The following is a 16396-nucleotide window of genomic DNA, read 5'->3' as shown; positions in this document are numbered from 1 at the left end:
CAGCACCTTACATTACCAGCACAGTAAAGTAGAAGAGGAGAAATGAAATCAACATCTATGATAATGGACAAGACATGTCATGGCTACAGTTTCCTGAAAACTATAATGAAATATGAAGAATCAAAACAAACAAAACACAGTCTCCGTCTATTCTGACATTAAATGATACACAGTCAGATGATCATCCGCACTAATGCAGACACACTGTTTGCACTGCAGTATGCCAGTGCTTCAATAACAGTTCAAGTGTAAATGTCAATTAGAATTTATAATAACTTGTTGAAAGATTTGTGAGTGAGACAAACAGCGAGTTGATAGTGTGACTAATGATTGTCAGTCAGTGACATTTGTTGTCACTGCAATACGTTATTCCCTCTCAGATCACTAGATTGCATTTCTTGCTTTTGCTCTTCTGAAAACAGAATGTAAAAGTTTGGCATATTTAAATGAAAAACTCAGCTCTGTAACCGTCTATAAAAGATTAAGAATCACTGGATTATCATATTATAACTGCTGGTGCTGCTAAACATTTTGTATTGCTGCCTCTGTCACCAGACGTGCATCAGTTTAAGAACTGACCACAGTAGAACAATAGCACCATCTTCTGTTCACATTTTATATGGCAGCTCTTCCTTTGTACTTTATAAACAACACCATATCAAATTATTATGGTATCTGTAAGTATCCAAAAAAGACATTGAACAGGTGGGTGTGTTTCAGAATTCCAATAGTTTATTTATTCATGAATTAATCAATTATTCAATCAATTGTACGCCTGTTGGCAGTCACAGTACATTCAATTTCTCATTTTATAACAGTGTAGACAAATCACACAAAATATCACATCTCATACAAAATCTAAACTTATCTTTTATAAAACATTTAGACATCATCTGCAGGTTTTTTTTCTTCATTTTGTTTGAAATACAGTTCTCTATATCTTTTAACAGCATAAAACTCACTGAGATAGATGAAAACATCTGTTAAAATACATATATATTATTTCTTTTTCATTACAGTATTTAAAATAGCTTCATTTACCACGACTAAAACACACGGTAATACTTCTGCCACCGAGGGGAGGAGGAGGGGGAGGCTGGAAGTGTAACATCAACAGAGATACATCCCTCTAAAAGTCCCAGCAGGTTCGCCCTGAATTTCTCTCCTCGATGCCTTCACCTTTGTTTGCACGAGCTGGCAGGTGAACAGAGGGCTGGATGGTCGCAACATCAGAAATTCTATCGGCTTCGTTCACTTTTAGAGGTAGAAAAACTTTCATTTAACTTTCACTGGCATTTTTCTCTCTCACACACAAATTTAAACCACCTCTGACCTGCACGTAGACAACTCTTTCAAACAGTCTGGAGCTGGAGTGCTTTAGGGCTTCAGTGCCTGGCTAATGGGAACTTGAACACACTGTGCTTTCTAGGGTCGAACCGACAAATCTTGGTTAGTTACTGGTCAGATCTTGACCTCGGTCTTCCCTGAAGAGTATCAAGGCTTCAGTCATTGGCTTTTACTTGATGACCTGTTCAATTCTGTGGATCCAGTCATCTAGAAGTGTTAAATCAAAGGCTACTGCTGTAGACTTGTGTTCACACACTGAGAGCCACTAAATTCACATGTGGAGCATTTAAGACAATGGCAGTCATGAGAGTCATTTAGCCCCCAGCATGGTCTGTGCGCCAACCGTGATCTGCTCAGCGGTTGCTGTCACGCTGTCCACAGCAATTAATGAGTGCATACGTGTGAGGGCCGCGCTGCCATTGTTCTCTGACACTGTAGAGGGAGCTGTGAACTTGTCCGCAGCAGGACACTGGAAGGCTGCTGTAGTAAGTAAACCGAACTCAGTGGTTCTTAAGCCTCACTCAGACCAAATCAAGCGTTGCTGTTAAAGTTGAAAAAGAATCAGCTTTTTGAGAAATGCAACCGGGCGTCATGCTGCTGTGGCCAATTATGTAAGCCGGCTATCAAACCAGCTGGTCAACAGTGTTGTTGTTCAAGCTGTTAACACAAAATGAATAATATTACACCACACAACACTATTAATATGTACAATGTACATTACTGTGTTTTTTTAAAAGCACTGGCTGACATGTTTAGTGTCAGGGTGTAACAGATATTGCCATTTAGACCAAAAAAAGCAGCCCAGCCTCATGAAATAAACAAACATATACTGTAGATTGGCTGTAAAGGAGCAAATTACGAACCATATTTCTGTTTATAATTAGATTGTAGCCTCTAGTAGCTATAGTAATTATTACAGCATTAAAGGAGAAAGTTAAACGAGAATGTTTGACTGAGAACCGCTGGTATGCTGCAAAGGTCATACCTCATATCTAAACGAGCTATTCAGTTGTTTCATCCAAAGACTTTGCAAACTTGCAGATGGGGAAAGCCTCTCTGTAAGAGAGCACCCATAGTACCCGGAAACTGGGTCTTAACGATGATTCTCTCACATTTTTGTCCTCCTGCACTGCCACACAACCCTGCCAATCACTTCAACGCCTGATTTGGTCTGAATACAGCTTCAGTTAACTTATATGGTCGCTGTTTATCACCCTTGTACAGCAGCTGCAACGTTTTCTATTTGCTTTTTTGTTTTCTGGTCTTTATTATCTGATTGCGAGTTTTAGAAAATGGTAGGAAATGAAGTGTTTGGATTGAGGCTACCAACGACTACCAACGAGTTACCCATGGTCACTTTTGGACTGGCATTCGGATGCTGCATACATGCATGAAGTGTGGGGGAAGGGTTTTCAAGTGCACTTTTTCTGAAGTGACTGACCACTTTAGAGTCACACGAGTCAAGATGTGATTCGGTCAAGGATTCAGAGTAAGTGCATCATTCACTGCTACTTTCAAACCATCTCTCCACGTCTGTTCAGATTTGCAAATCACTGTCCTCAAAGCTTTTAGACTTAAGTAGACTGCAGAGTGTTGGTCCTGTAGGGAGGCGGCCCTCAACGTGACCTTAGCGACTTTTCAAATTGTGAATGTCAACATCCTGAGAAGAATGTATGACTTATGCAGCGACTGACCAGGTGTGCAAACACGAAAGAGCATGTAAGATTTGACCTTCTCTTCCAAGCTCTCTTTTTTCATTCTTCACACAACTACTTGGTCATTCTTTGTGTCCACAGACAAGTGGAACACTGTGAATGCCTTCAAGGAAAGACTGTCCTCCATTATTCCTTTTTGAGGGATGATCACGTCTCACCCCTCTCTATGACTGCAGGCTCATCGCCCTACTTATGAGAGTGGCTGCTCAGAGCAGCTTTTGCCTTCAGATGTGTTGAGACGACACAACGTCTGAACAAGTTTGTTTCAACCATACCTCTGGAAGAATGACGGCAGAAGGCAGCCACTATTGTATTCCACGCACACTTTAAGTATCTCTTTCTTATTGCACTGTGAGTTTACCAGACAACCTTGATCAAACATTAACGTGGCACCGACACCTTGTCTCAGCAGCACTGGACAAAGATGGAGACGATGGAGAGGGAGTCAGGGAGTCAGAGAACGAAGAGCTAAGTCACTTTTTGTGTCTGCGGATCATTTCATCTTCCAGGCCATGAGCATAACCTCTGGGCTCAGTCCCAGTCACGAGAGAACTGTGAAGGACATTAGATAAGGAAGATTTATAAGTTTCACTTCTGCAGACACATATCCTCTCTAAAGTTTCACTGTATTTACTTGTATACACTTATGGTCCTACAGCCAAAAGCTACTCCCTGGCAACAGCAGCAAAAGAGCTGTGCAAAACATAAGGGATAGTGGTGAGTCCTACTGATAATAATTTGCTACTAGAAAGTACTTGTAGATCATACTTTCCCAGTTTACTGGTCTATGGTTAAGAGGTTTTGGTATGATATGGGGGTCACATTTGGGGAGCGAGTAAAGTAAGACACAAAGGGAAGGGAGCAGGCTTCAGAGGACACTTCTGGTTTGTGCAAATAGGAGACTAAGAAATACATATACATACTCATAGTGAGTTATTTACACACACAAAGCAAATGCCTCCTAACACATTGGCTACACAAGATCAAATATAGATTCTTCACAAGCCGAAATATCATGCACAGTTTACTAAGGCAACTTCAAAAACTGGAGTGAGAGTCAGCTGTAACACTGTATGGAACAAAACCCCACACTGAGCTGAAACACAGGGCTGCTGTAGCAAGGCAAGTCTGCCAACATGAATCCATTTTACACTGGAGTTTTTTTATTCATGATGGAGTCAGATTGTATGGTAGGGTCATTGTTTTTTTCATTTGAGAAGAGGTACTGTAAGTGAACAGTGTGTTGCTACTATTTCAGTGTGTGGACTGACTGTGAGGTGACACCCATAGCTGCCATACGGGGGAGTCCTTTGACAGGGATGGAATCATTTCATCAACTAGCTTATTAGTTAGCTGACCATCATTAGTCACCATAACTGTAACAGAGACTTTTGGGGCATTTTATAAGTTGATTCTGGTATCTAGAGTGTTAGTATATAGATTTGACTACTTAAATAACTGAAATCCTCTGTATTTTCCCTAGAATTTAACTGAGACTGATTTAATAACCAGTAGGACTTTAATGCTTTTAAATAAAACGTTTTTTTCTTTTATTTTAATTGTTGTGGTGAGGGGTGCATTTGTGGAATTTATGACCTTAGTATTTCTAAAATCCTCTCTATGGCCCTGAAAACACCACACATCTTGGAATGTCACTGTTGAGCTCAGAGGACATTTTAATGATTCAGAGGAATCACTGGATGCTATACCAAAATCAGAGTGATTCTTGAAAGGGATAGCTCCCCCCAAAATAAAAAATACATATTTTTCCTCTTACCTGCAGTGCTACTTATCCATCTAGATTGTTTTGGTGCTGAGCTGCTGTGTTTTTGAGATACTTAGAGATGTCTGCCTTCTCTCCAATATAATGGAACTAGATGGTACTCAGTCTGTGTTGCTCAGAGCGGCAAAAAAATACATTCAAAAATCTCAACAGCAATCTCTTTCCAGAAATCATGACCTGGTAGATGAACTATTTTCTTTCTCAAGTACACACACCAACCATGAGTAAATGCACACAGAGAGGGAACCGCGCATCTACTCATGGATGAGAGGCTTGTGCTCATGACAATTTGGGATGTAAACATTAATGGCATCCTCCTCAGCTGAGCTAGCTTAGTCAGCTCAGTTTCATCCATGAGTAGATACAGGCTTCCTTCTGTGTGATGATACGGAAAGAGACTGCTCACAAACAGGCCTGTGGATTATCTTGACCCGGGTCATGAATTCAGGGAAGAGACATCGCTGGTGAGGTTTTCAAATGTATTTTTTGGCGCTTTGAGCACCACGAGCGGAGTGCCATCTAGTTCCATTATATTGGGGAGAAGGCCCACATCTCTATGGCAGATATTTCAGCAACTCAGTAACTCTCACTAAAACAATCTAGATAGATAAATGACACTACAGGCAATGCAAGTACAAACATTTTTGATTTTGGGGTGGACTATCCCTTTAAGCTATCTCATTGTGGATTCAAGCCTAAACATAAAAGGCAAACATTTAGCAAAATTTGGAAACAAATTGACCTTATTAAACTTTACTGGAAACTTAGTCCACCTTCATTCACACAACACACTTCTATACATGTGCAGCTGTATGATGGCTCCAGATGTGGAAGCCACCTTGGATGGTCAGAGCGGTGGGTGTGCTCTCAGTGGCAGTTACACAAGCTTGCATACATGTGTACACTACAAAGGAGCAGAGCGGGAAGTTTTACTTAAAGCCGATATTTTCTTGGGTTGAAGTGTGTGTGTGTGTGTGTGTGTGTGTGTGTGTGTGTGTGTGTGTGTGTGTCAGCAGGATACTCATAAATCTCTGGTGCGTCCAACTAAGTAATGGCAGCATGTTGCTGATTGTGCAAATGTGTGCAAACATGTGCTGTACTGTATGTGTGTGGAGGGAGAGTGTATCTCAGCTCAGTCATTTCACATGCAGTACAAGTTTATTTCCAGAAACCCTGTGTGTCCACGGTCAGCTGCCATGGAAATGAGTGAATGCACATGATTTTGTTTGTACATGCAGGCGTGTGCACGTAGGTAAGCATGCTTGTGAATGTACTGAGCTGTGTTGGCCTTTGTTCTGCTGTCTGAAAAGGCAGCTCCTCTTTTGTGTTTGTCTCCGGTCCTCCGTGACCTCTAGAAGATGCTTTGTCTTCGGTTCTTTCCTCGACCTGAACAGAGACACATTGAGATCGAGCAGTTGTTTTACATGGATGATTATTCATTGTTAACAAGCACCAATTAAGAACAGATGGTAGAAAAACAGACGATAGAGAAGCTAACTTCAAGACCAAACTTTTTTATTTTCATTGCAGTTCCTCTGAGACTCTTCTCTGTGGTTTTTTTATTTGTGTCAGAGTAAACACAATCAGCATGCTGGCTTCCCACAGAGCTCTGCTTATTAGCAAAGTACATCTACAGACACATTTCAGAGGTTGTGGTCAGAAACAAAACGTAGCTGGATTTAATTCTGTTTCATTCAGACAGTAAGGAAACTTACAGTGTTAGAGTAACTATCCCTAGTTAACGACTTCCTTCAAAACTTTTAATTAGTTGGTCTTATTATGTGCAACGTAGAACTATGAAGAATATAACGAAGAACAAATGTGAATGCACAGCAGACATACAGGATGTACTGTACATCTTGTGCACCACGTTCTCATTGACAGGTTTAATGCTGTACCCACATTATGTGCAGAACATGCACAGAAGTATTATAACGGTCCACCTTGTGAAGAACTGAATGGCTTCCAATAACTAGACTATCTTGACTAGACCGAAGCTTACAGTAAAGTCATAGCCTGCTGGGAGATTGTGAGGCAGGACGCTGGAACCTTACCTAAAGGCTGAAACACTGAGCTGCGGTGGCCTGGGTCCTTCTGGAGCTGGATCTCTCGGAGGGAAAACATTGACGCAGCTAAAATAAAAAGGGGAGAAAGAATCACTTAGAGGAGCATAAAAGGTGCAATATGTAATAACTGTCAAATTCATGTTCCAATACCGAAAAAATGCCACAAGTGCTGAAGCTGTATGATACCCCTAATGGAGAATCCTGTAAGGGAAATCTCCAAATGTGAGGACCATTTTGTATACTGTAGCTTAAAATCAATATCTGTTATTATGCACACATCTAACTAACCACTCTTTGTAGACGCATCTGCAATGTGTGCATCACTTTTTGCAGTTCTGCTTTATGTAGGCAGATTTATTTTTTTAATAATTAATATTAATATTTAAAATTACATAGGGTTAAATGTTTCTATGGCCTCGGCCTCGAGTACACAGTCAGCTTTAGGTTTAAGACAATTACATTGTAAATTATACAAGAAAGACAACCAAATATGTGTGAGACATTGGCACACATTCAGTGTTGATTGCTTCAGGATCACTGACTCCTGAATGACACAGATCTGCTTTCAATAATAAGTAAATAGAATGGTTACATGTTAGTCCATCATTATAGCAGATTGTTTAAGTTTCACTTTGTGTTACAAAGTTATCCTATACAGCAGTGGTTCTCAAAGTGGGGTCCAGGGACCTCCCCCCAGGGGTCCCAGAGAGGGTTTTAGGTGGTCTCCACCAAAAAGGGGATTATAATAAATATTACATTCAATCCAGAAGTAACACTATAACAGAATGTATGACTATTTTGGCCGTGGATTTTATTTTTTGTTATATTATTATATTCTATTCATAAAAGTAAGAGAGAAAGATTTGAAAAGGTATACTGTAGCCTGTTTAGCCTGAACTGAGTGAGTGCTGAAGATATGAGCTAGTTGTTGATGTCTGTCATAAAAGGGAAAGTGTACCTTCCTCTGCCTCCATCAAGATTTAGTGTCAGTATTTAAAGATTTAAAGATTTCAATGGGTGATAACGAAGAGCTAACGGGCTATATGCTGATAAAAAAAAACGTGATTAAACTATGAGATTTAGAAAGGTCATTGTTGAGATGTCACAGTAGTGCAGCTTACTGTTAAAGAGCTGCAGACCTCAAATACACCCAAGATGCTTTAAGGTGTGTTCACATTGGACGTGTGTGTCTTACTGTCTGCCACATTGTGTATGTTATCCCCCAGACTCAGGAAGTAGGGGTGTCGTAGAGCGGCTTCAGAGGTGATTCTGCTCCGTGTGTTGTACTGCAATCAGAATGCAAAAACCAGCTGATTAGACTGAAATTACAGCTCAGTCGTGCCGCAGAGCTGAACTGAGTGAAGGTCACTGTGCTTTCATCTCGTACCTGCAGCAGAGCAGACAGCAGGTCGATCCCCTCTGTGTCCAACCTGATGGAGGCACAGACAAAAAAAGACAATCTGTTTGTATTATTACTATTCACAGAAGAATATGATGATGACTAAGTAAATACAGAGGGGGTGAATTTTCTTCTTGTGTTTTTTCATTTATTTTTTAATAAATAGGCCTTTAGCTCATGGAAACAAATATATCAGTAGAACATGAAATATATACAATGAATATGGTTACAAAATACCACTTAAATAAAACACAGTTTTAACACTACGCAAATAATGGTGGTAAAAGTAGAAACATTTGTGGATGCTAATATACAGAACCTCAATCAGGAAATAAAGAAGGAGAATTGTCTGTCAGGGTGATCATTTATTTGATATCTTGCTCTGACTGTGAACAATTCATCTGGAGTTTCTGAAATATGTTAACTATGACAACAACACTGGCAGGCAGTCAAGGTTACCAAACCATTACGTCAAGTTCAATGTCAAAATACTGTTAATCACAATTTTGTAAACTCTTTATAAGCCTGACTAACTTGAATGCTGTTGAGTATTCTTAGAAGATAAAGCCTCTCTGTTGATAATGTAGTTGGTATTTTAAGAGAAGCTGCCCAGAACTGTACCAAAACAACTTTCAACACTTTCAACAAGTTGGCTGTCAAGTACAACAGGCTGTTATAAAATCCCTTTTGGCACAAATAATCATTTCTTAAGTCCTAATTAACATTAATCTCCAAACGTTTGCACCGAGCCTGAGCTTGTGTTTGGGCCAAATACTCAACTTTACTTAAATACTTTACTTTTCTAAAGAAGGCCAACTAAGGGCCATTTCATTAGTGTACTCACATCAGTGTACAAAAACCTGCTCTTAAAGCAGAAATTCAACCTGGTTTCTATGAAGTATCTGTAGATTCACACAGATAAACTAAGGAATGATTTTTGGAATTGTTAACAGCACATTGGTCTGTCGGTCAACCATTTTGGGCCAGCCTTAAATAACTAGACAACTATTAGATAGATTGCCATTAAATTTGGTACAGAAAGATGAATCCTATGTTTACTGACATTCTTGGTGGATTTGATGTATCCTACTGACTTTGGTGATCTTATTTTCCACTAGCACTACCATGAGCTTCACATTTGATGTTTTAAGTGAAATATTTCGACAAATATTGAAACTATTGACTGCCATGAAATTTGGTTCACATATTCATGTGTCCCTCGGGTAGAATTGTAATAACTTCCCATCATCAGTCAAAATTTAACTTGTCCCTCAGAATTAGCTTTACTTTGTATTTAGTCTGAATTAGCAATTGTTAGCATGCTAACAAGCTGAACTAAGATGGTGATCATGGTCAAATTAACCCTCCTAAACATCTGCATGTTAGCAATGACATTGTGAGCATGTGAAGGTTGGTACATTCAGCTCTTAGTTCAACCTCACAGAGCCTCCAGACACCACTCAGCTGAACAGACAGTGAAATCAGGTAGTATTACCTTGGAACATGGTTGATGAGAGCTTGAGGTCTGTACTGAGGAAAGAGGTAAGACCTAAACTCCTCATTACTGCTGATTCCAGGCCAAGTCTCTTCTGTCGGAGTGCCTGGAAGAAAGAGAAACAAAAACACGTATGTGTGTCTGCTGTCACAGGACACCATCACTTATATTACTTGTTCTTACTTCATATATCACTTGATTTTAGCCTGCACTAAATAATAATATGCTGCTAACTTACCCATGAGCCTAAAAATTAAATGTAGCTCCTCCTTCACTGTCGCTCCGGGAAACATAGGACGACCTGTTGCCATCTCAAATAGGATGCAGCCCACGCCCCTGCAGGAGGAGGGAAGAGCAGCGAACAACAAAGAGTCCTCCAACATTATACAACTGTGGATGAAGCCGTGCTCAACCAACACACACGGATACTTCAAAGAGTGCTAATCATAAGTGCAAACATGTATGGTGTGAGTGGGCACAGTGCAGCCTTTTGTTCCCTCCAGGATGGTGTGTTGAAGAGGCGCCCCGTGGTGTGATGAGACGATATGTAGCTAGGTGAGCTCATCAAAGGCCCCCGTGTTGCTACAGAAGCCACATTTAGTCCTCTATGGTTTAACAGTGCTGCAAGGGTTTTCTCACCTTGACAAACTGCTAATGAGCAAAGAAAGCATGGGAAAAGTGAATTACAGATGAGCTGCCGAGCGTGTATGAATAGTGACTCATATCTGCTAATAACCTTGGAGATTTTAATAGATATGCATGATTCATGGAAATCCTGGACGATCCTCAAGCTGTTAGACAGTCATCTCATTTACCAAGGAGCCAATATTGCTCATTATCAGGGCTGATGCGAGTGTTTGGGGGGCCCTGAGTGCCTTGTGTTTTCAGAGTTCAGCCTGTGAGATCTGTTCTGATCCAATTTAGAAAGAAAAACGAGACAATCCTGGTGAAAACAGGTAAAGTCTATGTGCTGCCTGCAACCCATTTGTTCTCACTTTCCCAGAGTCAGATAAGAGGATTACTTCTATCAGTAGAGTCATGAAGGTCAGAAGTGTCAAACAGAGACTCAGACATGGATATGGATGTTTGGTTCTCAACTTTCAAACCAATATGCTTGTTGAAAAACACCAATATGACACAGTATATCCAACAATATAAAAATCTTATATATGACAAGAGTTAGCCCAGACCCAGGCCTGTCATAGTCCTGAGCAACCATCTTATGTTACCTCGACATTTCAGTCACTGAGCAGCACATGAACTGTGGTACAGGAAGAGTGTTGAAAAATAAACTCCTCTTAGCCTCTTATAAGACTAATTAAAGTATACTCGCCAACCAAGCGAGTTTCTTTTCTCATTAAAGCCATCATACACCTTGTAGTGTCAAAGATGATGAGTTTCTTCCTCATCCCTGACTGCTGCTCGACAGTGCGGTCATGTATAAAGCCATTTTATTCAGTAGTGTATTATGTCTTCCACCAGTCGCAGTGTTGAGTGCTCTGCTGAAGAGCCAGTGAGAAAGGTGTGTGCTGTATTACTTTGTACCTGCCTAGGGTTGTTTTTCCTACCTTCAGAGTTGCTGCAAAAACTTGCACTGTTTTTTTTCTCAAAACAAATACGGTGAGGCACTCAGTGTTACAGACATGGCAACGCAGGACTGTGATACTCACAATATGATCTGATACACAGTACGTTGCCCACAATAATGATAGTATCACGATACAGTGATTCTGCGACAATCGATACATTGCAAGACAATCATCTAACAATACATAAAAAAAAAAAATGTTTAAAGAAAGCAAGGACACATCTATGGATCACTGAATTGTTTTCAATGTGTGTAAATTAAGTTCACACATCATGTTTTAATAGAAATATTGATATCTGGCGCCAGTGTACCAATAATCATATTGCAAGTCTAAGCAAATTCGATATATTGCTACACCAATATTTAATCCCCTCGCTGTGATAAACAGTATGACAGTCCTGCGGCCTCATTTATGAAACAGACTTTCGATCAGTTTTGGTCTTAAGTTTGACTTCAGCAGAAAACCACCTTTAAGTAGTTATTTATAAAACCTTACTTTGATTTGGAAATGATCTCATCTCTAAGCAAAGTCTATACATGACTTAAGTGATATTCCTGCTGGTTATTTGGGGGACTTGAGAGCTTTATGAAAAATATGCAGCGATGACACAGTCCTAAAGAGTGTTGTCCTATTTAGTCCTCTGAAAAACATGTGTTTTCCTGGCTTCAGTCTCAAAAAATGAGATTCACTCACTCTGAGTCCTTCTCCTTTTCGGACTAAACCCTCATTAGAGTCACAAAGCAGGTGCAAGTTAACTAACTGCATGTTATTTACTATTTCCATTAATGTTTTAAGCCTCTACATAAGATAATGCAATAACACAAAATAGTGTTTGCTCCACCTTGTATAACAGTTGGGACACATTCAGTAGAGGACTGATGATCAAATATTCATAATGTAATACTAACCACATGTCGATAGGTGTGGAGTACTCTGTAGAGCCCAGCAGCACGTCAGGGGGCCGATACCACAGAGTTACCACCTCATTGGAGTAGGTCTTAGTGGGGACGGACTTGGCCCTCGCCAGACCTGGAAACACAACATGGTCAGGGTTTACTGATGTCAGACTTCGTGAGGCTGTCACAGCAAGCCTGCTTTTTGTGCACATGTGCAACCTCTTTTCTCTTTGCTACTACCTTTGAAATTAAACTCCCTTGAAGTGACAAGTCTCCTGTGTTTCCACACGTGTAGAATGAAACAGTATGAGGCAATAAATCTCAAATAGTGGGAAAGTCCCCAATCAACTCAGATGCTGTTTTTTGGTGAAACATTCAAGGTTTACTGGTGGGTTTATCTGCCCACTTCCAGCACAAAACTGAGAAAACTCGGAGAGAGGGCACAGTTGCTAGGAAACAGGAAGTAAGGTCTCCGAGTGGCAGTAAAATATAATTGGAAAGCGATTGTGGCAGGAAACTTGCTATTCTACCCTCAAGTGTATGTGCCTTTACGACCACATTTGCATTTGTTGATGTCCGTACATGCGAGTGTTTCTCTGCTTTTCCTACCGAAGTCAGCCAGTTTGAGCTCGCCCTTGTCGTTGATGAGCAGGTTCTGAGGCTTTAGGTCTCTGTGGAGGATTTTCCTCTTGTGACAGTAGGACAGACCACGCAGCAGCTGGAACATGAAGATCTGTAGGAGAGAAATGAAAATGATGAGACATCTTCTAATATATGGATTTTAAACCTACTGTAGGTAGATTAGTTGGGCATAAACCGCAAACCTATGACTTGTACAACTTTAATTTTATAGTCTACTTTACTTGGTAATTCTGAGGTAATCTTTTTTTCTGACTGTTTGATTCTTAATGGAGACAATCCGGCACACCTTCTTTGTAATGAGGCGGTGGCAGTGCTGAAGGAATATAATTTACGGTGGCATTTTGACGCCAAACACGGAGCCAAGTATGCCAACGTTAGCCACCAAGAAATGAAAGGCAGCCTGCGTTCTCAAAAGTTTGTAAAAGTTACCCAATAAAATAAACAGTGAAAGCCATTTTTATTGAGGCTGAAGAATTCGCCCAATAAAAGTGTTTTTCAGAAGGTGCATTTCCAAGCAGCTGTGTGTCCTGACCAGAAACAGGCTTTTAACATTGACAGCTTGTCAAAAAATCGAATACAGTGGCAATTATATAAGATGATAACAGGCAGATACATTTATATAGTCTTACATTTACGACCGGCCCTGTAAGGGCAGCTATAATGTTTATGTGGCCTGGAATTAAATTGTGAAAAACTCCCCCTGTCCCCTGAAGGCCTGGAGCTGAAACAATGAGATACATTCACATTCTCAAAACAGAGACGTCACTAATCCAACACATTTATAGAATGAATAGATTCATGTATGGCTCAGTCCCATTTTGGGGACATTCTTGTTGCATCTCAGATATGGATGAAAAATGTGTGCATGGCTAAAACAGAATGTCACTAAAGACTTTCTGCTGTTTTGAAGGTATTTCCAGAATACTCAGAAACTTTTCTAACCATGTGTATGAATAAAAGTCAGTCTGCTACATAATTAAAAAAATATTTTCGACCCACTTCATGAGAAAAAAAGGCTACATTGAAAACGTGACATTAATTAAAGTCGGTCATGCATGTATGGCTGCTGCATATCTAATGTTAATGTAGAGCAGGTACCTGTCTGTGTCAGTTAGTTTACTTTAGATTAAGAGGGAGAGGGTGATTAACAGGATTTAGATATTTTCAGCAGAAGTGACCCTCAAATGATGATGATTGACTCAGTGTCCTCCAACTATCGGAGCCAAGTTCAGCCGATAACAATAGTTTGTCCTATCGGCGCCGATTAATCGGTCGACCTTTACTCCACAATCACCTGACCTTCAACCCATGAACGTACTTTCACTAGTGGTCTCAGACTTTTTGACCCTAGTGTATGTCCTTTTTCCAATTTGTATGACTTGAATCTTAAATATTTTCGTTGTGTTTCACATTAAAAGGAAACATGTCATTTCCACAGAGTTAATACCCGTGCACCTTGAGAAACCGATTAGAAATATTTCTTATTGTGCAACAGACAGCAACATTTTTTCATCCTGACGTGTAGAACAGTGTTTTGTATGATATGATAATGCATGAGAGGAACAGACTGGGGCCTTTTCATTCTATGATTCTGTTAGATTCCAGCTCTGATTCTCCAGGTTATGTCTGTGCTTTGAGAATGTGAATTGATTCCATTGTTCCATTTCCAGGCCTCCATGGCTACCATGCAAAACTAATTCTGCTTGATAATTTGCTTTTTGGCTTGACACAAGCAGCTGAAGGAAAAACTCCCTTAAATGACTGAATGAAGCTGAATTTAATGAAACCCAGCATGCTGAATTATACATCTAATGTCTTTGCACAGGTGTCTCTGTTTCTTTCCCTGGTATACAGTCAGTAGTGACAACGCTGAGTCACTTTCATGCTGGAGGCTCACCTTAACATTATGCATGCTCATGAGATTCCCGCAGTTGTCCAAATACTGTTTGAGGTCACTGTCCTGGAAGAGACAACAGCCGCAGTGTTCACACTTTAATATATCCATACTGCATGTGTGTAATTGAGGTCAACACCTTCCAAACTCCTGCGAGCTGAACGGTCAGTGTACTCACAAGATACTCAAACACCAGCGTGAGGCAGCGTTCAGTGTGGATGATGTCGTGCAGTGTGACGATGTTGGCGTGTTTGAGGTTCTTCAGTAGAGACACTGGGTACACAGAGGAAGGAGGACGGATGAATAGAGACAATAGACAAAATGACCTTCTAACACTTGGAGCTATGCTTTTAGGCTTACAATTTGTTTAAACTTGTGATGTCTGTTTAACTGAAATAGACTGCAGACGTGTGCTATGTCCCAGTTACATAATCCAGTACATACTAATCATATACAGCAGATACTAATAATTTTTCGTAAGACATAATGATTCCTTTGTTCCTTTTAAATGGATCTGGAACATCATGTAGCAGAGGTTTATGGTCTGCTACCAAAGGGCAGAATGAGGGCAGATTAATACAACTCATATGACTGAATTTTTTTTTCCAAAAGGTCAAATATTTCACTATGATCCCACACTGTAAATACTACCACATAGTCCATACAGTAAAAATGTCTGCTTGTTTGTTGTGATAAACAAATTATAGCTATATTATGATTGATAAAACTGAAGCTGTGTAATTTTTGTGTGCCATTTATTCACTGTGTGAACATACAGAGCTACTATGCGGTGTCTTTGAATCGACTAACCGGGGTGGACTTTACCAGACAATTACAAAAAGCTCTGCGCTCAGTTAAGACATTAAGGAACACAGCAAAGCCCCCTCAGCAAATGCGCTGCAGTCATTTCCCATAATTCCCATCATTATGACAAGCCCTAAAAAAACAATTATTATCCACCTGGGGGCAGCAGCCCTTGACTGGAAAATATTTATTTGTGTGTGTGTGTGTGTGTGTGTTGATGTGTGTTTACCTTCTCTGATAGCAGTGCAAGGTGCTCCCTCCTCGTGCTCCAGCCGGATCTCCTTCAACGCCACCAGGTTCTCTGTTAGTTTGCTTCGCCCTTTGAACACCGTGGCATACGTCCCCTTCGACCACACACACAAAAGCACACATAAGACATTCTGAAGACACTTCTGCTGCTGATGACTGCACTTGTGACTTTTTTACAGCAACAATAGAATAGTGAAGTGAATTTAATTGAAATCTGTTTACTTCCGCTGTCTGTTCACTTTCTCGTCAACATCATCGTTAGCACATAAACAGAAATCAGGATGGATAATTAACTCCAACTGAACTGATTAAGGTTAGAAGTTTTAACCGCTATCATCCATGAGCAGCATCAAAACATTACAGTGTTATGTAAGTGTCTCGAGCAGGCGTGCTTATTTACTTTTTTTTGCGATCTGATTTTATTGGGATTTCTCATGACTATCACTATCACAGCTCCCTGATGATTTTACTTCATAAATCCTGGCTTTTGCAATGCTGGCAATTCTTCCATTCTTAT

The 16396-nt window shown here is 40.2% G+C and overlaps 1 protein-coding gene across 1 annotated transcript in view; it reads right to left on the bottom strand.

Annotated features, from left to right (window-relative positions):
* Window positions 1–710: 710 nt before the first annotated feature.
* The window catches only part of cdk18 (cyclin dependent kinase 18), a 55263-nt gene continuing 39577 nt past the window's right edge, over window positions 711–16396 (bottom strand). Inside the window, exons 6-16 of the mRNA XM_084349461.1 lie at window positions 15860–15974; window positions 15005–15099; window positions 14830–14892; window positions 12900–13023; window positions 12303–12423; window positions 10044–10141; window positions 9806–9911; window positions 8299–8341; window positions 8107–8197; window positions 6900–6977; window positions 711–6231 (exon numbers count right to left, since the gene is read on the bottom strand). Coding sequence (XP_084205587.1) covers window positions 6197–6231; window positions 6900–6977; window positions 8107–8197; window positions 8299–8341; window positions 9806–9911; window positions 10044–10141; window positions 12303–12423; window positions 12900–13023; window positions 14830–14892; window positions 15005–15099; window positions 15860–15974 — 969 coding nt within the window. The 3' untranslated portion in view covers window positions 711–6196. The remainder of the gene's footprint in view (window positions 6232–6899; window positions 6978–8106; window positions 8198–8298; window positions 8342–9805; window positions 9912–10043; window positions 10142–12302; window positions 12424–12899; window positions 13024–14829; window positions 14893–15004; window positions 15100–15859; window positions 15975–16396) is intronic.

Source organism: Pagrus pagrus, assembly GCF_965226575.1.
Source record: "Pagrus pagrus genome assembly, chromosome: 3".
NCBI lineage: Eukaryota > Metazoa > Chordata > Actinopteri > Spariformes > Sparidae > Pagrus > Pagrus pagrus.
Note: the sequence above shows the minus strand (reverse complement) of the source record. Positions and strands in the feature narration are given on the sequence as shown.